Source organism: Salmo salar, chromosome ssa01 (assembly GCF_905237065.1).
Source record: "Salmo salar chromosome ssa01, Ssal_v3.1, whole genome shotgun sequence".
Taxonomy (NCBI): domain Eukaryota; kingdom Metazoa; phylum Chordata; class Actinopteri; order Salmoniformes; family Salmonidae; genus Salmo; species Salmo salar.
The window spans coordinates 118,673,511-118,697,110 of NC_059442.1; the positions used below are offsets into that span (position 1 = coordinate 118,673,511).

The 23,600-nt window shown below is 42.6% G+C and overlaps 1 protein-coding gene across 1 annotated transcript in view; it reads left to right on the forward strand.

Annotated features, from left to right (window-relative positions):
- The window catches only part of ryr2a (ryanodine receptor 2a (cardiac)), an 812,428-nt gene that overhangs the window by 603,277 nt on the left and 185,551 nt on the right, over positions 1-23,600 (forward strand). Inside the window, exons 80-89 of the mRNA XM_045687844.1 lie at positions 722-773; positions 1,166-1,216; positions 9,374-9,473; positions 10,168-10,247; positions 12,312-12,388; positions 12,495-12,568; positions 21,267-21,347; positions 21,552-21,640; positions 21,990-22,118; positions 22,232-22,336. Coding sequence (XP_045543800.1) covers positions 722-773; positions 1,166-1,216; positions 9,374-9,473; positions 10,168-10,247; positions 12,312-12,388; positions 12,495-12,568; positions 21,267-21,347; positions 21,552-21,640; positions 21,990-22,118; positions 22,232-22,336 — 838 coding nt within the window. The remainder of the gene's footprint in view (positions 1-721; positions 774-1,165; positions 1,217-9,373; positions 9,474-10,167; positions 10,248-12,311; positions 12,389-12,494; positions 12,569-21,266; positions 21,348-21,551; positions 21,641-21,989; positions 22,119-22,231; positions 22,337-23,600) is intronic.

The window sequence follows — 23,600 nt, forward strand, 5'->3', positions numbered from 1 at the left end:
GGTGGGTATCTCTGCTCTGTAGCTGGTCCTAGTAAACTATAGTCATACCAAGACTGTAACTAATAGTGATGCTAGTAATGTTTCTTTTATAGTGGTGGGTATCTCTGCTCTGTAGTTGGTCCTAGTAAACTATAGTCATACCAGGACTGTAACTAATAGTGATGCTAGTAATGTTTTCTTTATAGTGGTGGGTATCTCTGCTCTGTAGCTGGTCCTAGTAAACTATAGTCATACCAGGACTGTAACTAATAGTGATGCTAGTAATGTTTCCTTTATAGTGGTGGTTATCTCTGCTCTGTAGCTGGTCCTAGTAAACTATAGTCATACCAGGACTGTAACTAATAGTGATGCTAGTAATGTTTCCTTTATAGTGGTGGGTATCTCTGCTCTGTAGCTGATCCCAGTAAACTATAGTCATACCAGGACTGTAACTAATAGTGATGCTAGTAATGTTTCCTTTATAGTGGTGGGTATCTCTGCTCTGTAGCTGGTCCTAGTAAACTATAGTCATACCAGGACTGTAACACTTTCTATATGATACATCATATTCTCTACCAGGTGGTATAAAACCATAGTAATACCATGGCTGTTACTGATACTGGTAGTAGTAACACTTCCGTTACAGGGGATCTGATGTCGACGTGATGTTCTCAGAACCTTCCTAATTCCACTACTAGGTTTATGGTACAATAATAATGACATTATCTAATCTATGTTGCAGTAAACTGGAAGAGGATATTCTCTACATGGCCTATGCTGACATTATGGCTAAGGTACCAGTTCAAATCTAATTAAATGTATTTATATAGCCCATCTTACATCAGCTGATATCTCAAAGTGCTGTACAGAAACCCAGCCTAAAACACCAAACAGCAAGTAATGCAGGTGTAGAAGCATGGTGGCTAGGAAAAACTCCCTAGAAAGGCCAAAACCTAGGAAGAAACCTAGAGAGGAACCAGGCTATGATGGGTGGCCAGTCCTCATAGCCAGTTGTATTCAGAGTTAACATCACAATCCATGATGTTTTTCTACTGATTCATCAATTACTTTGATTGGCCCCGATCACTTCATTGGTTGATTGATTTATTATTTGATTGGCCGATCACTTGGTTGATTTGATTGGATATGAATTCTTTCTCTTTCTGTATCATCATTTCTCCACCAGAGCTGTCATGATGAAGAGGATGAGGATGGAGAGGAGGTGAAGAGTTTTGAAGTAGGTATCTTCTCTTGAACCCCGTCCAACCCATTTAACTTTTGCCCATCCCTCCCCAGAAGCATTTTAAAAAGAGGGTGACATCTTTTAAAATGTGGGTTATTTCGTTTCCCATGGCTTGCAGGCAGCTTTTAAATGACCCAGGAAGAGATGGCAACTAGAGTCTTCTCTGTTGAGATAATGATCCCTGAAGAGATGGCACGTGGAGTCTTCTCTCTGAGTTGAGATAATGACCCCTGAAGAGATGGCACGTAGTCTTCTCTCAGAGTTGAGATAATGATCCCTGAAGAGATGGCACGTAGTCTTCTCTTGGAGTTGAGATAATGACCCCTGAAGAGATGAAATGAAGTCTTCTCTCTGAGTTGAGATTATGATCCCTGAAGAGATGGCACGTAGTCTTCTCTGTTGAGATAATGATCCCTGAAGAGATAGCACGTAGTCTTCTCTTGGAGTTGAGATAATGACCCCTGAAGAGATGGCACGTAGAGTCTTCTCTTGGAGTTGAGATAATGACCCCTGAAGAGATGGTACATAGAATCTTCTCTGTTGAGATAATGACCCCTGAAGAGATGGCACGTAGAATCTTCTCTGTTGAGATAATGATCCCTGAAGAGATGACACGTAGAGTCAGCTCTTGGAGTTGAGATAATGACCCCTGAAGAGATGGCACGTAGTCTTCTCTGTTAAGATAATGACCCCTGAAGAGATGGCACGTAGTCTTCTCTGTTGAGATAATAACCCCCGAAGAGATGACAGGTAGAGTCTTCTCTTGGAGTTGAGATAATGATTCCTGAAGAGATGACACGTAGAGTCTTCTCTGTTGAGATAATGACCCCTGAAGAGATGGCACGTAGAGTCTTCTCTCTGAGTTGAGATAATGACCTCGGAAGAGATGGCACGTAGAGTGTTCTCTGTTGAGATAATGACCCCTGAAGAGATGGCACGTAGAGTCTTCTCTCTGAGTTGAGATAATAACCCCTGAAGAGATGGCACGTAAAGTCTTCTCTCTGAGTTGAGATAATGACCTCTGAAGAGATGGCACATAGAATCTTCTCTGTTGAGATAATGAACCCTGAAGAGATTGCACGTAGAGTCTTCTCTTGGAGTTGAGATAATGACCCCTGAAGAGATGGCACATAGAATGTTCTCTGTTGAGATAATGACCCCTGAAGAGATGGCACATAGAATCTTCTCTGTTGAGATAATGACCCCTGAAGAGATGACAGATAGAGTCTTCTCTTGGAGTTGAGATAATGACCCCTGAAGAGATGGCACATAGTCTTCTCTGTTGAGATAATGACCCCTGAAGGGATGACAGATAGAGTCTTCTCTTGGAGTTGAGATAATGACCCCTGAAGAGATGGCATGTAAAGTCTTCTCTCTGAGTTGAGATAATGACCTCTGAAGAGATGGTACGTAGAGTCTTCTCTGTTGAGATAATGACCCCTGAAGAGATGGCATATGGAATCTTCTCTGTTGAGATAATGACCCCTGAAGAGATGGCACGTAGTCTTCTCTGTTGAGATAATGACCCCTGAAGAGATGGCACGTAGTCTTCCTTGTTGAGATAATGACCCATGAAGAGATGGCACGTAGAGTCTTCTCTGTAGAGATAATGATCCCTGAAGAGATGGCACATAGAATATTCTCTGTTGAGATAATCACCCCTGAAGAGATGGCACATAGAATTTTCTCTGTTGAGATAATGACCCCTGAAGAGATGGCAACTAGAGTCTTCTCTCTGAGTTGAGATAATGACCCCTGAAGAGACTGCACATAGAATCTTCTCTGTTGAGATAATGACCCCTGAAGAGATGATAGATAGAGTCTTCTCTTGGAGTTGAGATAATGACCCCTGAAGAGATGGCACATAGAATCTTCTCTGTTGAGATAATGACCCCTGAAGAGATGGCACATAGAATATTCTCTGTTGAGATAATGATCCGTGAAGAGATGACAGGTAGAGTCTTCTCTCTGAGTTGAGATAATGACCCCTGAAGAGATGGCAACTAGAGTCTTCTCTCTGAGTTGAGATAATGACCCCTGAAGAGATGGCACATAGAATCTTCTCTGTTGAGATAATGACCCCTGAAGAGATGGCACATAGAATCTTCTCTGTTGAGATAATGAACCCTGAATAGATGGCACATATAATCTTCTCTGTTGAGATAATGACCCCTGAAGAGATGACAGATAGAGTCTTCTCTTGGAGTTGAGATAATGACCCCTGAAGAGATGGCACATAGAATCTTCTCTGTTGAGATAATGACCCCTGAAGAGATGGCAGATAGAATATTCTCTGTTGAGATAATGACCCCTGAAGAGATGGCACATAGAATCTTCTCTGTTGAGATAATGACCCTTGAAGAGATGGTACGTAGAGTCTTCTCTGTTGAGAGAATGACCCCTGAAGAGATGGCATATAGAATCTTCTCTGTTGAGATAATGACCACTGAAGAGATGGCACGTAGTCTTCTCTGTTGAGATAATGACCCCTGAAAAGATGGCACGTAGTCTTCTCTGTTGAGATAATGACCCATGAAGAGATGACACGTAGAGTCTTCTCTGTTGAGATAATGACCCCTGAAGAGATGGCACGTAGATTATTCTCTTGGAGTGAGATAATGACCCCTGAAGAGATGGTACATAGAATCTTCTCTGTTGAGATAATGACCCCTGAAGAGATGGCACGTAGAATCTTCTCTGTTGAGATAATGATCCCTGAAGAGATGACACGTAGAGTCAGCTCTTGGAGTTGAGATAATGACCCCTGAAGAGATGGCACGTAGTCTTCTCTGTTGAGATAATGACCCCTGAAGAGATGGCACGTAGTCTTCTCTGTTGAGATAATAACCCCCGAAGAGATGACAGGTAGAGTCTTCTCTTGGAGTTGAGATAATGATTCCTGAAGAGATGACACGTAGAGTCTTCTCTGTTGAGATAATGACCCCTGAAGAGATGGCACGTAGAGTCTTCTCTCTGAGTTGAGATAATGACCCCTGAAGAGATGGCACATAAAGTCTTCTCTCTGAGTTGAGATAATGACCTCGGAAGAGATGGCAGGTAGAGTCTTCTCTGTTGAGATAATGACCCCTGAAGAGATGGCACGTAGAGTCTTCTCTGTTGAGATAATGATCCCTGAAGAGATGACACGTAGAGTCAGCTCTTGGAGTTGAGATAATGACCCCTGAAGAGGTGGCACGTAGTCTTCTCTGTTGAGTTAATGACCCCTGAAGAGATGGCACATAGTCTTCTCTGTTGAGATAATGACCCCTGAAGGGATGACAGATAGAGTCTTCTCTTGGAGTTGAGATAATGACCCCTGAAGAGATGGCATGTAAAGTCTTCTCTCTGAGTTGAGATAATGACCTCTGAAGAGATGGTACGTAGAGTCTTCTCTGTTGAGATAATGACCCCTGAAGAGATGGCATATGGAATCTTCTCTGTTGAGATAATGACCCCTGAAGAGATGGCACGTAGTCTTCTCTGTTGAGATAATGACCCCTGAAGAGATGGCACGTAGTCTTCCTTGTTGAGATAATGACCCATGAAGAGATGGCACGTAGAGTCTTCTCTGTTGAGATAATGATCCCTGAAGAGATGGCACATAGAATATTCTCTGTTGAGATAATCACCCCTGAAGAGATGGCACATAGAATTTTCTCTGTTGAGATAATGACCCCTGAAGAGATGGCAACTAGAGTCTTCTCTCTGAGTTGAGATAATGACCCCTGAAGAGACTGCACATAGAATCTTCTCTGTTGAGATAATGACCCCTGAAGAGATGATAGATAGAGTCTTCTCTTGGAGTTGAGATAATGACCCCTGAAGAGATGGCACATAGAATCTTCTCTGTTGAGATAATGACCCCTGAAGAGATGGCACATAGAATATTCTCTGTTGAGATAATGATCCGTGAAGAGATGACAGGTAGAGTCTTCTCTCTGAGTTGAGATAATGACCCCTGAAGAGATGGCAACTAGAGTCTTCTCTCTGAGTTGAGATAATGACCCCTGAAGAGATGGCACATAGAATCTTCTCTGTTGAGATAATGACCCCTGAAGAGATGGCACATAGAATCTTCTCTGTTGAGATAATGAACCCTGAATAGATGGCACATATAATCTTCTCTGTTGAGATAATGACCCCTGAAGAGATGACAGATAGAGTCTTCTCTTGGAGTTGAGATAATGACCCCTGAAGAGATGGCACATAGAATCTTCTCTGTTGAGATAATGACCCCTGAAGAGATGGCACATAGAATATTCTCTGTTGAGATAATGACCCCTGAAGAGATGGCACATAGAATCTTCTCTGTTGAGATAATGACCCTTGAAGAGATGGTACGTAGAGTCTTCTCTGTTGAGAGAATGACCCCTGAAGAGATGGCATATAGAATCTTCTCTGTTGAGATAATGACCACTGAAGAGATGGCACGTAGTCTTCTCTGTTGAGATAATGACCCCTGAAAAGATGGCACGTAGTCTTCTCTGTTGAGATAATGACCCATGAAGAGATGACACGTAGAGTCTTCTCTGTTGAGATAATGACCCCTGAAGAGATGGCACGTAGATTATTCTCTTGGAGTGAGATAATGACCCCTGAAGAGATGGTACATAGAATCTTCTCTGTTGAGATAATGACCCCTGAAGAGATGGCACGTAGAATCTTCTCTGTTGAGATAATGATCCCTGAAGAGATGACACGTAGAGTCAGCTCTTGGAGTTGAGATAATGACCCCTGAAGAGATGGCACGTAGTCTTCTCTGTTGAGATAATGACCCCTGAAGAGATGGCACGTAGTCTTCTCTGTTGAGATAATAACCCCCGAAGAGATGACAGGTAGAGTCTTCTCTTGGAGTTGAGATAATGATTCCTGAAGAGATGACACGTAGAGTCTTCTCTGTTGAGATAATGACCCCTGAAGAGATGGCACGTAGAGTCTTCTCTCTGAGTTGAGATAATGACCCCTGAAGAGATGGCACATAAAGTCTTCTCTCTGAGTTGAGATAATGACCTCGGAAGAGATGGCAGGTAGAGTCTTCTCTGTTGAGATAATGACCCCTGAAGAGATGGCACGTAGAGTCTTCTCTGTTGAGATAATGATCCCTGAAGAGATGACACGTAGAGTCAGCTCTTGGAGTTGAGATAATGACCCCTGAAGAGGTGGCACGTAGTCTTCTCTGTTGAGTTAATGACCCCTGAAGAGATGGCACGTAGTCTTCTCTGTTGAGATAATGACCCCTGAAGAGATGACACGTAGAGTCTTCTCTCTGAGTTGAGATAATGACCCCTGAAGAGATAACACGTAGAGTCTTCTCTGTTGAGATAATGACCCCTGAAGAGATGGCAACTTGAGTCTTCTCTCTGAGTTGAGATAATGACCCCTGAAGAGATGGCACATAGAATCTTCTCTGTTGAGATAATGACCCCTGAAGAGATGGTACATAGAATCTTCTCTGTTGAGATAATGATCCCTGAAGAGATGACACGTAGAGTCAGCTCTTGGAGTTGAGATAATGACCCCTGAAGAGATGGCACGTAGTCTTCTCTGTTGAGATAATGACCCCTGAAGTGATGGCACGTAGTCTTCTCTGTTGAGATAATAACCCCCGAAGAGATGACAGGTAGAGTCTTCTCTTGGAGTTGAGATAATGACCCCTGAAGAGATGGCACATAAAGTCTTCTCTCTGAGTTGAGATAATGACCTCGGAAGAGATGGCAGGTAGAGTCTTCTCTGTTGAGATAATGACCCCTGAAGAGATTGCACGTAGAGTCTTCTCTTGGAGTTGAGATAATGACCCCTGAAGAGATGGCACATAGAATCTTCTCTGTTGAGATAATGACCCCTGAAGAGATGACAGATAGAGTCTTCTCTTGGAGTTGAGATAATGACCCCTGAAGAGATGGCACGTAGAATCTTCTCTGTTGAGATAATGACCCCTGAAGAGATGGCACATAGAATCTTCTCTGTTGAGATAATGACCCCTGAAGAGATGGCACGTAGTCTTCTCTGTTGAGATAATTACCCCTGAAGAGATGTCACTTAGTCTTCTCTGTTGAGATAATGACCCCTGAAGAGATGACAGATAGAGTCTTCTCTTGGAGTTGAGATAATGACCCCTGAAGAGATGGCACGTAGAATCTTCTCTGTTGAGATAATGATCCCTGAAGAGATGACACGTAGAGTTAGCTCTTGGAGTTGAGATAATGACCCCTGAAGAGATGGCACGTAGTCTTCTCTGTTGAGATAATGACCCCTGAAGCGATGGCACATAGAATCTTCTCTGTTGAGATAATGATCCCTGAAGAGATGACACGTAAAATCTTCTCTGTTGAGATAATGATCCCTGAAGAGATGACACGTAGAGTCTTCTCTTGGAGTTGAGATAATGACCCCTGAAGAGATGGCACATAGTCTTCTCTGTTGAGATAATTACCCCTGAAGAGATGGCACTTAGTCTTCTCTGTTGAGATAATGACCCCCGAAGAGATGACAGGTAGAGTCTTCTCTTGGAGTTGAGATAATGATCCCTGAAGAGATGGCACGTAAAGTCTTCTCTGTTGAGATAATGACCCCTGAAGAGATGGCACTTGGAGTCTTCTCTCAGAGTTGACACAATCTTGTGCAAGTCAAACTTTCTCACACATCGTTCATTGACATTAATGGGAGACTTGTGGATCTCAGGTTATCGTACCAGTCAGACGATAATGATATGTCTCATCTTTCTCATACCTGGTGTAATTTACCATAGATTGACAACATTTTTTATTTGATTTATTTAACCTTTATTTAACTAGTCAAGTCAGTTAAAAAGAACAACATTTTTATTTACAATGACGGCCTAACCCCGGTCAAACCCGGACGACGCCGGGCCAATTGTGCGCCGACCCGTTGGAACACCCGATCATGGCCGGGTTGTGATACAGCCCAGGAATCGAACCAGGACGTCTGTAATGACGCCTGTAGCACTGAGATGCAGTGCCGTAGACCTGCTGCGCCGCTTTGGAGCCCCTGTTGTAATGGAACATTGTGTAAATCTATATTTTTCTCCTCGTGTCGGTTTATTTTTTTTATTTTTTGTGATCACGCAGAGAGACACCCATAAACACTGATGATGCTAATCAGCATGGCTTTCAGTAGGCTGCTCACGGCTGTTTCTTTGGCACCACTCAGACATGTTGTCCTTATTACACCAATCTTTTCACCATCATTTTCTAGTAAGTTTTTCTATTTTCTGAGTATAGCGGAGAAGGAGGTGGGCTGTGGATCCGTGCACTGTGAAATGATGCCATTCTGTTTCCCCAGCGTGATATAAGCAAAGGTTTAAGGAACAAAATTGACAAGAAGGAGGAAGAATCTCTGGTAACAAAGTTCTTAAAACAACTGTTTCCGTTGATTTTGCATCTTGTTTCCTTTCCAAGTATTTCTGTTTTCATGTTCCTTTTTGAAGGTTCTTCATTCATATCGTTCATCCCGCCCCTCTCGCTCCCTGTTTTTTTTTTTCAACACTGTAAAAAAAAAAAAACATTAGGAGAGCGGCCATCTTGCTTTCAGAGCTCTTCCATCCCCCCTTGTATTCTTCTGCTGTAGCTCAGATGGAAAGTGGGGGAAGCAGCCAAGCCTGGGCCCCTGTAGCTCTCCCTGCCATGCTGTTCCCTCAGTCAGGCAGAGTGGTTTCTGCTGTTTGGTTGTCACTGTTTCAGTGGTTGTGCTGGAGACATGACACTGTCCCCCTTGTCTATCTGTCTCATGTCCCTCAGCACTGAGCTTACAGTCACCTCACTGTACCAACACACTGTACTAACACACAGACAGACTGCCTGCTCCCATCCAGCTCCAAGCTCCAAGCCCTCTGTAGTCTTAACTAGCCAATGTGGGGCCCTGTGGTTATGAGTTGCAATATTGTAATATATTAGTCCTCAACAGGCATTATTAACACTGGTGAAATCATCCTGAATTTAATTTGAGAGACATTTATAGAAAACACCTACTGAAGGTTATCTTGAACCTGGTACAGGAGCCCGGTAAGTCTTCACCTCCAGGGTGCTGTGAGTGTCTTATAGCCCGATGGGCGCACGGCGGTCTGATAGGACAGGAAGGTGCAGTCTCTCAGGTCTCTCCTCTTCCTCTTCCTCCTCTTCCTCCATTCTGCAGGAAAAAGAGATGGAGAAACAGAAGCTGCTATATCAGCAGGCCAGGTTACACGACCGAGGTGCTGCGGAGATGGTGCTGCAGACCATCAGCGCCAGCAAAGGTAAGCTCTCTGAGTAGAATGGATATAAACAGGATGTACACTGAGGAGGACAAAACATTAGGAACACCTTTCCTAATATTGAATCGCTGCACCACCCCACCATGCCTTTCGGCCCTCAGAACAGCCTCGATTCGTCGGGGCGTGGACTCTACAAGGGGTCGAAAGCGTTCACACAGGGGATGCTGGACCATGTTGACTCTAATGCTTCCCACAGTTGTGTTAAGGTTGGCTGGATGTCCTTTTGTGTGGTGGACCATTCTTGATACACACAGGAAACTGTTGAGCGTGAAAAACCCAGCAGCGTTGCAGTTCTTGACACAAACTGGTGTGCCTGGCACCTACTACCATACCCCGTTCAAAGGCACTTAAATGTTTTGTCTTGCCCATTCACCCTCTGAATGGCACACATACACAATCCATGTCTCAAGGCTTAAAAATCCTTCTTTCACCTGTCTCATCTCCTTCATCTACACTGATTGAAGTGGATTTAACAAGTGACATCAATAAGGGATCATAGATTTCACCTGGATTCACCTGATCAGTCTGTCATGGAAAGAGCAGCCATGTGTGATGAATATGTCGGACATCTTAGTGACCATAACTCTCACAATAATGCAGAGATCTGTCCACAGTAGGTAGGTAGCTACATTGTGATGTACTATACCCAGTATGACGGTGTTGTATTCCCCACCAGGTGAGATGGGTCCCATGGTGGCCTCTACTCTGAAGCTGGGGATCGCTGTCCTCAATGGAGGCAACTCTACTGTTCAGCAGGTAGGTCTATCTACCATTAAACTGTATCAATCTACCATCAGTCACTTACTGACCTGGTATCTAACATTAAACTGCACCAATCTACCATCAGTCACTTATTGACCTGGTATCTACCATTAAACTGTATCAATCTACCATCAGTCAATTATTGACCTGGTATCTAACATTAAACTGTATCAATCTACCATCAGTCACTTACTGACCTGGTATCTAACATTAAACTGCACCAATCTACCATCAGTCACTTATTGACCTGGTATCTACCATTAAACTGTATCAATCTACCATCAGTCACTTATTGACCTGGTATCTACCATTAAACTGTATCAATCTACCATCAGTCACTTACTGACCTGGTATCTACCATTAAACTGCATCAATCTACCATCAGTCACTTATTTTTATTTATTTTTATTTTTATTTCACCTTTATTTAACCAGGTAGGCAAGTTGAGAACAAGTTCTCATTTACAATTGCGACCTGGCCAAGATAAAGCAAAGCAGTTCGACAACATACAAAAATACAGAGTTACACATGGAGTAAAACAACATACAATCAATGATACAGTATAAAAAAAATAAGACAATATACAATATGAGCAAATGATGTGAGATAAGGGAGGTAAAGGCAAAAAAGGCCATGGTGGCAAAGTAAATAAAGTATAGCAAGTATAACACTGGAATGGTAGATTTGTAATTTGAAGAAAGTTCAAAGTTAAAATATAAATAATATGGTGCAAAGGAGCAAAATAAATAAATACAGTAGGGGAAGAGGTAGTAGTTTGGGCTAAATTATAGATGGGCTATGTACAGGTGCAGTGATCTGTGAGCTGCTCTGACAGCTGGTGCTTAAAGCTAGTGAGGGAGATAAGTGTTTCCAGTTTCAGAGATTTTTGTAGTTCGTTCCAGTCATTGGCAGCAGAGAACTGGAAGGAGAGACGACCAAAGGAGGAGTTGGCTTTAGGGGTGACCAGAGAGATATACCTGCTGGAGCGCGTGCTACGAGTGGGTGATGCTATGGTGACCAGTGAGCGGAGATAAGGGGGGACTTTACCTAGCAGGGTCTTGTAGATGACCTGGAGCCAATGTGTTTGGTGACGATTATGAAGCGAAGGCCAGCCAACGAGAGCATACAGGTCGCAGTGGTGGGTAGTATATGGGGCTTTGGTAACAAAACGGATGGCACTGTGATAGACTGCATCCAGCTTGTTGAGTAGGGTATTGGAGGCTATTTTGTAAATGACATCGCCGAAGTCGAGGATTGGTAGGATGGTCAGTTTTACGAGGGTATGTTTGGCAGCATGAGTGAAGGATGCTTTGTTGCGAAATAGGAAGCCAATTCTAGATTTAACTTTGGATTGGAGATGATTGATGTGAGTCTGGAAGGAGAGTTTACAGTCTAACCAGACACCTAGGTATTTGAAGTTGTCCACAAATTCTGTCAGAACCGTCCAGAGAAGTGATGCTGGACAGGCGGGCAGGTGCAGGCATCGATCGGTTGAAGAGCATGCATTTAGTTTTACTTGTATTTAGGAGCAGTTGGAGGCCACAGAAGGAGAGTTGTATGGCATTGAAGCTTATTGACCTGGTATCTACCATTAAACTGTATCAATCTACCATCAGTCACTTACTGACCTGGTATCTACCATTAAACTGTATCAATCTACCATGAGTCACTTTATTTATATTTACTTTTAGAATCGGTACTTTGTGTTTCTAGTTTGCTGTGTTTCTGTAGTGTTTACTCTCTCATGTCTCTGTAGTGTTTACTCTCTCATGTCTCTGTGTTTCTGTAGTGTTTACTCTCTCATGTCTCTGTGTTTCTGTAGTGTTTACTCTCTCATGTCTCTGTGTTTCTGTAGTGTTTACTCTCTCATGTCTCTGTGTTTCTGTAGTGTTTACTCTCTCATGTCTCTGTGTCTCTGTAGTGTTTACTCTCTCATGTCTCCGTGTTTCTGTAGTGTTTACTCTCTCATGTCTCTGTGTTTCTGTAGTGTTTACTCTCTCATGTCTCTGTGTTTCTGTAGTGTTTACTCTTTCATGTCTCTGTGTTTCTCTCTGACAGAAAATGCTGGACTACCTGAAAGACAAGAAGGATGTGGGCTTCTTCCAGAGTCTGGCTGGTCTGATGCAGTCATGCAGGTACTGGGTGTACACTCCCTCAACCTCTCATCGCTCGCTTGCTCCATTCTGGTGGAGTGTATGGTGTGTAAATGTGTCATTAACCCTCTCTGTCTCTCTGTTCCAGTGTTCTAGACCTGAATGCGTTTGAGCGGCAGAATAAAGCAGAGGGACTGGGCATGGTGACAGAGGAGGGATCAGGTACATACTAACTACTGACAGGTAGAAACATTGTGGAACTGTTATTAAAGGTAATATCTTACTGTCTCTGCACAACACATGCTGATTATGGGAGAGTTCACCACCATAATGTCTTCACAATATATTCAGTATTAAAGAGGGAAAGAATGGTATCATATCAGAACACACATGGACATAATAGAAGATTAAACATATACGTATTATATATAAGATATTTAAGTTACATATTTTTAGACGTGTTTAATATATACCGTGTTGTAGTTGTGCTTTGTAAGAATGCCTTGTCGAAATTCATCCTGTTTTTTTTTTTTCCTTTTGTCCTTTTTAGTTTTGTCATCACATTGACTGAACAGGAAGTTATGTTGGATTTGCCACATGACCACTGAAAATACAACGTCTCCTGTATCTCTGTCTACGTGCAATAATCACTTTTCATTTCCTGGTGTACACGTCACATGTCTTTGTTACTCTTCAGTTATTTACTAACCCTCCATGTGTTGTCTGTGGGTGCCACATTCTACCTGTGTTGTGGTCAATGTTGTATTCAAAGGCTGAACGGGTGGACGACACTTCAAAGAGTTAATCAGAGTTGGTGGTAATTTATAGAGCGCTTTTCCAATATGCTAGTCAGGCAGTGTAGGAACAAATTCCCTGTGTTTTCTCTTTGACAAAACGTTTTTTTTAAAGGATACATTGACAACAAAGCTTATCTCATATGCAAGTCAATAAGCACAAGCAGAGATCAAATCAGTAGAGCCACAAGTTTTAACTGAAGAAACAAAAAACAATTGCTAATCATTACAAAACTTAGTATAAATTTGTATTTTTTTGTGACAAAAATAAAACCTTCAAAATCATCATTGTTAATGTTAGTAGGAAGAGTGGCATGTGGATGTTTTTTTTGTCATACACTCTGCTGTGCTTACTGTTTTTATGGCACTTCCTTCCTGGTTTATATTTCTATATTACTTCTCATATGCAGTAGATGAAATGTAAGCTCTTTTTTTTGGTTTAGTTTTCTTTCCCTCATTTCAATACAAAATGTTTCATAGTGGATCACACACGTTGCCACTACTTGATTGAAACGGAATCCAGTTTCTTTTTTGGGGGGGTGTTTTTATGAATGATCAACCAATTGTTTAGTCATAATACCTTTTCTAAATTCTCTACAATGTGCATTCTTCTAGAACTCTGACCAACTCTTCTCCTGTTCTAAATTCTCTACAATGTGCAGTCTTCTAGAACTCTGACCAACTCTTCTCCTGTTCTAAATTCTCTACAATGTGCAGTCTTCTAGAACTCTGACCAACTCTTCTCCTGTTCTAAATTCTCTACAATGTGCAGTCTTCTAGAACTCTGACCAACTCTTTTCTTGTTCTAAATTCTCTTTTCTAAATTCTCTTTGGAACGCCGTTTGGGTTCTTTGCGTGTCAAAAAAAGATATAAGTCAAATAACACTATTGGACGCTTCAAGCGTCACTGTCAAAGCTGTACAGGACCGCGTTGGTAATATCGCGTTATCTATTCCACCGAATGGGATAACATCTGTGTGAGCATTTGAAATTAAAAATATTTAATACAGATGTTATTAGCAACTTTTGGGGTAGCTAGCTAGCTTTAGTTTGGTACCTAGCTAGCACCAACGCAACCAGCCTGAAAACAATGACCAGTAGAAACTGCAGTCATTTTCATTATTCTTAGCAATGATTTAGGAATTCATGTGAGTAAGTATTAGCTAGGTAGCCACTTGTTGTTTTCCTATTGAAATAACTAGCTAGCCAGCTACTTAACCCTGTTGCCCAAAACGAACCTTATAAGCAGCCAGCTAGCTTCATGTGGGTAGTATGGCTTGACCGGGCCGGTTTTGAAGCTAGCCGCAATAGTGGAATTTGCGTTTCGCCTTCAAAATAAAAGTCCCTATTTGAAAGTGATGCAGAAGGTTACAATTGGTGGAATCATGCCATATGTAGACTAGATACTGTTTGAATGAAGCTGGAGTGTTGGATTGTGAAGCAATGAAATGGAGTATCAGTCTATTCAGTACCCAAGTACTTTTTCCCAAAGTCCTCCTCAGAGATATCAGGCTCCAAAACATCCACGTTGTATTGTTTTTCTCTCTGGAATAGTGTTCAATACATAGTAGGTTGACTGGTACAATGAATGTGGCTCAATTCATAGTTGTTTCAGAGTCCCACAATAAGAGCTATGATGCTAATGTTCTCTGGGTGTCACTGAGTAGACTGATAGCCCATGTCATTGATCCACAATCCATAGGTAAGGCTGTACAGTGAAATAATCCATAGGTAAGGCTGTACAGTGAAATAATCCATAGGTAAGGCTGTACAGTGAAATAATCCATAGGTAAGGCTGTACAGTGAAACAATCCATAGGTAAGGCTGTACAGTGAAATAATCCATAGGTAAGGCTGTACAGTGAAATAATCCATAGGTAAGGCTGTACAGTGAAATAATCCATAGGTAAGGCTGTACAGTGAAATAATCCATAGGTAAGGCTGTACAGTGAAATAATCCATAGGTAAGGCTGTACAGTGAAATAATCCATAGGTAAAACTGTACAGTGAAATAATCCATAGGTAAGGCTGTACAGTGAAATAATCCATAGGTAAGGCTGTACAGTGAAATAAGGATGTCCCACAATGCAATTCTAAACTCTAATACATCCACTGTGATTTCAACAGATTTTTGTCAAATGATCAAATGATTGTCTTTTGTTGAATTTATATAAGAACTTTCCAAACTAGTTTAGTATTATCTATTCCTATTATGGCATGATTCCACTATTTTGTATTCATTTGCATCACTTTCATTTAGACTTTTTATTTTGAAGCCTAACCGCAAAGTCCACTATTGTGGTTAGAGCGTTGGGCCAGTAACCAGAAAGGTTGCTAGATTGAATCCCCAAACTGACAAGGTAAAAATCTGTCGTTCTGCCCATGAAAGAGAGAAGAGGTGAGAGAGAGAGAATAATGCCATAATCTCACCTCTTCTCTCTCTCACTGTTCCCCGGCAGGCCTTCATTATAAATAAGAATTTGTTCTTAACTGACTTGCCTAGTTAAAAAAATAAATATTTTAAACAAAATAGCTACTGAAACAGATTATGTCGTTTTACTATGTTTTTTGGGGAAGAACATATTTTGCATCCATCAGCTGGCTAGCTGTATAATAACCAGCACTGTCCAGAGGCTGGGGAAGTGTAGCTGTATAATAACCAGCGCTGTCCAGAGGCTGGGGACGTGTAGCTGTATAATAACCAGCGCTGTCCAGAGCCTGGGGAAGTGTAGCTGTATAATAACCAGCGCTGTCCTGAGGCTGGGGAAGTGTAGCTGTATAATAACCAGCGCTGTCCAGAGCCTGGGGAAGTGTAGCTGTATAATAACCAGCGCTGTCCAGAGCCTGGGGAAGTGTAGCTGTATAATAACCAGCGCTGTCCAGAGCCTGGGGAAGTGTAGCTGTATAATAACCAGCGCTGTCCAGAGCCTGGGGAAGTGTAGCTGTATAATAACCAGCGCTGTCCAGAGCCTGGGCAAGTGTAGCTGTATAATAACCAGCGCTGTCCAGAGCCTGGGGAAGTGTAGCTGTATAATAACCAGCGCTGTCTAGAGCCTGGGGAAGTGTGTCTGCACTCCTGCGGCAGGTGTGCGAGAAAAAACTTGACCAGCATCATAGCATATGAAACACGACATGACATATGAAACACGACATGACATATGAAACACGACATGACATATGAAACACGACATGACATGTGAAACACGACATGACATGTGAAACACGACATGACATGTGAAACACGACATGACATGTGAAACACGACATGACATGTGAAACACGACATGAAATATGAAGAAACACGACATGACATATGAAGAAACACGACATGACATATGAAGAAACACGACATGACGTGAAACACGACATGACATGTGAAACACGACATGACATATGAAACACGACATGACATGTGAAACACGAGTGATACTGTAATCAATGTGTAATAACAACGTAAAACATGTATGAACGTGTTGAATTATTATGTGGCGTGCAGTCATATTCAGGTCCTGATTGGTCAACAAGCCTTTGTTATTGGGACTTGTATCTTGTTTGACACGCAAAGACCTAAACGTCGTTCCATAATTCTCTACAATGTACAGTTTTCTAGAACAACTTCTCCTCTGCGCTACACTTGACCCTAAACTGATTTATTTGCTGAGCAAAACACAAAGAAACAAACCGATATGAAAACCATATTGAAAGCTATTTGTAATCTGTTTGACTTCTGCTTTCTTTCTTTCTTTCCTTTTTTCTCTTTGATTTAATGTACTGTCTTCCCCTCCTCAGTCATCACTCATGAGCGTGGTAATTATGACTTCTGCCATTTTCCAGTCGTTCGTTCGTTAGCTTTGTGTTGTTAGATGTGTTTAGCTGTCCAGGTCGTGAGTCAAACGCCTCTTCCTTCCCTTTATCCTGCTGTTCTGCCTTACTATAGCATGACGCTGTCAGTCTGTTCTGAGGTCTGGTGTACCTCTCTCTCTCACCTCTTCTCTCTCTCTCTCTCACCTCTCTCTCACCTCTTCTCTCTCACACACCTCTTCTCTCTCTCTCACCTCTTTTCTCTCTCTCTCTCACCTCTCTCTCTCACCTCTTCTCTCTCTCTCACCTCTTCTCTCTCTCTCACCTCTTCTCTCTCTCTCTCTCTCTCTCCTCTTCTCTCTCTCTCTCCTCTCTCACACCTCTTCTCTCTCTCTCTCTCTCTCTCACCCCTTCTCTCTCTCTCTCTCTCTCTCTCACCCCTTCACTCTCTCTCTCTCTCTTTTTCCTCTCTCTCACACCTCTTCTCTCTCTCTCTCTCTCTCTCTCTCTCTCTCTCTCACCCCTTCTCTCTCTCACACCTCTTCTCTCTCTCACCTCTTCTCTCTCTTACCTCTTCTCTCTCTCTCACCTCTCTCTCACACCTCTTCTCTCGCTCTCTCTCTCTCTCTCTCTCTCACACCTTCTCTCTCTCACACCTCTTCTCTCTCTCACCTCGACTCTCTTTCTCACCCCTTCTCTCTCTCTCTCTCTCTCGCTCTCTCTCTCACACCTCTTCTCTCTCACCTCTTCTTCTCTCTCTCTCACACCTCTTCTCTTGCTCTCTCACACCTCTTCTCTCTCTCTCTCTCTCACACCTCTTCTCTCTCTCACCTCGACTCTCTCTCTCTCACCCATTCTCTCTCTCTCTCTCTCTCTCACACCTCTTCTCTCTCTCACACACCTCTTCTCTGTCTCTCACCTCGACTCTCTCTCACCCCTTCTCTCTCTCTCTCTCACCTCGACTCTCTCTCTCTCACCTCTTCTCTCTCTCTCTTCTCTAATCTCTCTTTCTATCCAACCTAAAGCCATGTAATGCTGTTGTAGAGCTGTACTGTAGACAACCAGCCTCTCTCTCTCTCTCTCTCTCTCTCTCCCCTCTCGTCCCTCTTGGGGTTTGTATCTGGCTGTAACTGTAGATGTAAGATCAGTGAGCTGTTTTGAAGTGAAGTGGTGATCTGGTCTGTTCTGGTCCCCCATCGTGGCAGTTGCTGGATGTGTGTTATCCGTGTATATATATATATATATATATATATATATATATATATATATATATATATATATATATATATATTTGGAGAACTTGTGGTGTCCTCGCCTGTCTGTAGTCTGTTGTCCATTAAGACCTTGTGGCTGATTGGCGTCAGTGGTCTGATCTGTGCCTAGTGAAAGGTTTTACCCAATCACCCAAGTGTCTCCCCTCTGATTGGTCTAGTTGTTGACCCCTGTGTGCCTGTGATTGGTCCAGCTGTTGATTCTGTGTTCTGTGATTGGTCCAGCTGTGATGTAGTCAATGTTGTTGTATCCTTTGTTGTTATTTGTGTTCGTACTTTAGTTTTTTTTTATGTGAAAATTGTCAATTTTTCTATGAACTTAACCCCCAATTATTTATGTTGTGTTTTTGAACTGATATTGTATTTTCATTCATGTTTCTGTTATTGTTGTTGATTTACACTCAATATCTCTTTGAAAAGTCCATATTAGTTTGTATGATATACCAGAGGAAGCTAAATGCTAATGGCTAACAGTTGGTAATAATGACTGGCTACTGGCACATTATGCTTTCCTACTATTAGCATTATTCATCAACCTTTATGAGATTTATAACAAAAGTTATGACAACATATGTGAAATATTCCCAGGGAACATACAGCCTTCTGTTGACTAATATTCAAATCAAACCAAATAAAATTGTATTTATCACATACGCTGAATACAAAAGGTGTAGACCTCACAGTGAAATGCTTACTTACAAGCCGTTAACCAACAATGCAGTTTTAAGAAAAATACCTCGAAAAATAAGAAATAAAAGTAACAAATAATTTAAGAGCAGCAGTAAAATAACAATAGCAAGACTATATACAGGGGGTACTGTTACAGAGTCAATGTGGAGGCTATATACAGGGGGTACCGGTACAGAGTTCATGTGGAGGCTATATACAGGGGGTACCAGTACAGAGTCAATGTGGAGGCTATATACAGGGTGTTACGGTACAGAGTCAATGTGGAGGCTATATACAGGGGGTACCGGTACCGAGTCAATATGGAGGCTATATACAGGGGGTACCAGTACAGAGTCAATGTGGAGGCTATATACAGGGTGTTACGGTACAGAATCAATGTGGAGGCTATATACAGGGGGTACCGGTACCGAGTCAATATGGAGGCTATATGCAGGGGGTACCAGTACAGAGTCAATGTGGAGGCTATATACAGGGTGTTACGGTACAGAGTCAATGTGGAGGCTATATACAGGGGGTACCGGTACCGAGTCAATATGGAGGCTATATACAGGGGGTACCGGTACAGAGTCAATGTGCGAGGGGTGACATGTAGCCCTTTGTTGACTAATTAGCCACTTATTGAGACTTCATATCTGGTCTATCATGGTGAAATATGCCTGAAAGTGCACTTACCAAATATACATTCTAGTGTTACCTTGTATTGTTGCTGTCTAAACCATTGGAAATAGTAGTAGCAATTTGCTATAGGTGTTTTTTCTCCCGTAGGCCGGGCGGTGTAAAATAGCAAGCCTTAACTGTGCGTTCACATCGGTCATTTATACTCTCCCTGAAATACATCAAAGTAGCTATCTATATCCCAGTGATTATCTCTGTATTTACTTCACTGTATCATCTGAAGCACTTTCAAGCCTGTTTTATTTCTCTCTCTTACATGAAATTCAGACCAAGATATCTTTATGTTGTCAGAGTTGGTAACATAACAGTGGACGCGTCACAACCCCACACCGTGTTACCAGCCTGTCAGCTTCTTTTCATTAGCGTCGTTACTTTAGAGGCAGCCTTTTTAAAACACAGTTAGTATACTGTAGCCCTGCTGGTCGTGCTTAGTTGGTTCCCAGCTTAGACTGAATACTACTGCTTCTACAAGGACCTAAGAGGTCAACAAATCTATTTACCCCTCTATTTATAAATCGTACTTTAGTGGCTCAAAGACTCCGGTGTAAAATGCTGCTTCAGTTAGTACCGTTTCATCTCAGATCACTCCCATGTTGCTCACCCATTCCAGACTCTGTGAATCATGTGATGTGTGTGCCAGGTGTATCATGTGTCCCAGGTGTGTCATGTGTCCCAGCTGTATCATGTGTCCCAGGTGTGTCTTGTGTCCCAAGTGTATCATGTGTCCCAGGTGTATCATGTGTGCCAGGTGTATCATGTGTCCCAGGTGTTACATGTGTCCCAGGTGTATCATGTGTGCCAGGTGTATCATGTGTGCCAGGTGTATCATGTGTCCCAGGTGTATCATGTGTCACAGGTGTATCATGTGTCACAGGTGTATCATGTGTCACAGGTGTATCATGTGTGCCAGGTGTATCATGTGTCCCAGGTGTATCATGTGTGCCAGGTGTATCATGAGTCCCAGGTGTATCGTGTGTCCCAGGTGTATCCCGTGTGCCAGGTGTATCATGTGTGCCAGGTGTATCATGTGTCCCAGGTGTTTCATGTGTCCCAGGTGTATCTTGTGTATCATGTGTCCCAGGTGTATCATGTGTCACAGGTGTATCATGTGTGCCAGGTGTATCATGTGTGCCAGGTGTATCATGTGTGCCAGGTATACCATGTGTCCCAGGTGTATCATGTGTCCCAGGTGTATCATGTGTCGCGGGTGTATCTTGTGTCGCAGGTGTATCATGTGTCCCAGGTGTATCATGTGTCCCAGGTGTATCTTGTGTCCCAGGTGTATCTTGTGTCCCAGGTGTATCACGTGTCCCAGGTGTATCACGTGTGCCAGGTGTATCACGTGTCCCAGGTGTATCATGTGTCCCAGGTGTATCATGTGTCCCAGGTGTATCATGTGTCGCAGGTGTATCTTGTGTCCCAGGTGTATATTGTGTCCTAGGTGTATCATGTGTCGCAGGTGTATCTTGTGTCCCAGGTGTATATTGTGTCCTAGGTGTATCTTGTGTCCCAGGTGTATCATGTGTCCCAGGTGTCCTAGGTGTATCTTGTGTCCCAGGTGTACCTGGGTTTTACTGCACACCTCAGTCAGATCAGTAGTTATTGTGGATCAAAACCTAGCCAGCTCTGTTATTTATGCTCTCTGTTGTTCTCCCGTCTGTCCGTCCGTCCGTCTTCCCACACCGTACAGGAGAGAAGGTGATGCAGGATGACGTGTTTACCTGTGACCTGTTCCGTTTCCTCCAGCTGCTCTGTGAAGGTCACAACTCAGGTGAGCGGTACTGTCGTCTAGCCCAAGTCACGCGAGACTTCCAGTCTGGCTCACCAGACTACTGTTGCCCCCCTCCCCCCCCCACTAGTCAATAACCAGAATCAATCTCCTCTCTGTTTCCTAGTTGTTTCCCCCAGTTGTATTTTGAATCTTACGTTGTCTGTGTGTTGTTACTCTACCAATTTTCCACCTCGATGTTGAAAGACTTTCAGAATTACCTGAGAACACAGACAGGGAACAACACTACAGTCAACGTCATCATCTCTACCGTGGACTACCTTCTTAGAGTTCAGGTGAGCTCACCTTTACAGTCTTCTTCGGGTTATATTGTTACGGCTCTTAAACTCTTGCTAAATAGAACAATCATACTGTTGCTAATGTAACCGATGTGAAATGGCTAGTTAGTTAGCGGTGGTGTGCGCTAATAGCGTTTCAATCGGTGACGTAACTCGCTCTGAGACCTTAAGTAGTAGTAGCTGCAAGGGCCGCGGCTTTTGTGGCGCGATGGGTATGAAGCTTCGTGGGTGTCAGTTGTTGATGTGTGCAGGGGGTCCCTGGTTCGAGCCCGGGTTGGGGCGAGGAGAGGGACGGAACCTACACTGTTACACTAACCACTTGCCTATTTGACTATTCTCGACACAGGAATCAATCAGTGATTTCTACTGGTACTATTCCGGAAAGGACGTCATTGATGAACAAGGGCAGAGGAATTTCTCCAAGGCAATTAACGTCGCGAAACAGGTCTTCAATACACTCACAGAGTACATACAGGTACTGTTGATCCCAGGGCTATCCTTATTCTCCCTTGATATAGTAAAGTAAATGTTTTCACAGGCAGACTTTATGTACCATGATGTGTTTTTTTGTTTTTTTGTGTGTTGTAGGGACCGTGTACTGGGAACCAGCAGAGTTTAGCTCACAGCCGTCTGTGGGACGCTGTCGTTGGCTTCCTCCATGTCTTCGCTCACATGCAGATGAAGCTATCACAGGTCATTTTCATTGGATTACTATGTAGCAGTAGTAGCAGTAATAGTAGTTGTTGTAGTAGTTCTTGTTGTAGTAGCAGTAGTAGTGGTAGTAGTAGTGGTAGTATTAGTAGCAGCAGTAGTAGTAGTGGTGGTAGTGGTGTTAGTAGTGGTAGTATTAGTAGCAGCAGTAGTAGTAGTACCAGTTGTAGCAGTAGTAGTACCAGTAGTAGTAGTAGTACCAGTAGTAGTAGTACCAGTTGTAGTAGTAGTAGTAGTACCAGTAGTAGTTGTACCAGTTGTAGTAGTAGTAGTATCAGTAGTAGTAGTACCAGTTGTAGCGGTAGTAGTACCAGTAGTAGTAGTACCAATAGTATTAGTACCAGTAGTAGTTGTACCAGTTGTAGCAGTAGTAGTGGTAGTAGTAGTGGTGGTAGTAGTAGTGGTGGTAGTAGTAGTGGTGGTAGTAGTAGTGGTAGCAGTAGTATTAGTAGTAGTAGTAGTAGTGGTGGTAGTGGTAGTGGTGTTAGTAGTAGTAGTATTAGTAGCAGCAGTAGTAGTAGTACCAGTTGTAGCAGTAGTAGTACCAGTAGTAGTAGTAGTACCAGTAGTAGTAGTACCAGTTGTAGCAGTAGTAGTACCAGTAGTACCAGTTGTAGTAGTAGTACCAGTAGTAGTAGTACCAGTTGTGGTAGTAGTAGTAGTAGTACCAGTAGTAGTAGTATTAGTTGTAGTAGTACCAGTAGTATTAGTGGTAATAGTAGTACCAGTAGTAGTAGTACCAGTAGTAGTAGTGGTAATAATAGTACCAGTAGTAGTAGTACCAGTAGTAGTAGTAGTAGTAGTAGTAGTAGTACCAGTAGTAGTAGTACCAGTAGTATTAGTGGTAATAGTAGTACCAGTAGTAGTAGTACCAGTTGTAGTAGTAGTACCAGTAGTAGTAGTCCCAGTAGTACCAGTTGTAGTAGTAGTACCAGTAGTAGTAGTACCAGTTGTAGTAGTACCAGTTGTAGTAGTACCAGTAGTAGTTGTATCAGTTGTAGTAGTAGTAGTACCAGTTGTAGTAGTAGTAGTAGTAGTAGTACCAGTAGTAGTAGTAGTAGTACCAGTTGTAGTAGTAGTAGTAGTACCAGTATTAGTAGTACCAGTAGTACCAGTAGTAGTAGTACCAGTAGTAGTAGTACCAGTAGAAACAAGAGCATCTACTGCCAACAGGGTTTCTGAAACAAGAGCATCTACCGCCAACAGGGTTTCTGAAACAAGAGCATTTACCGCCAACAGGGTTTCT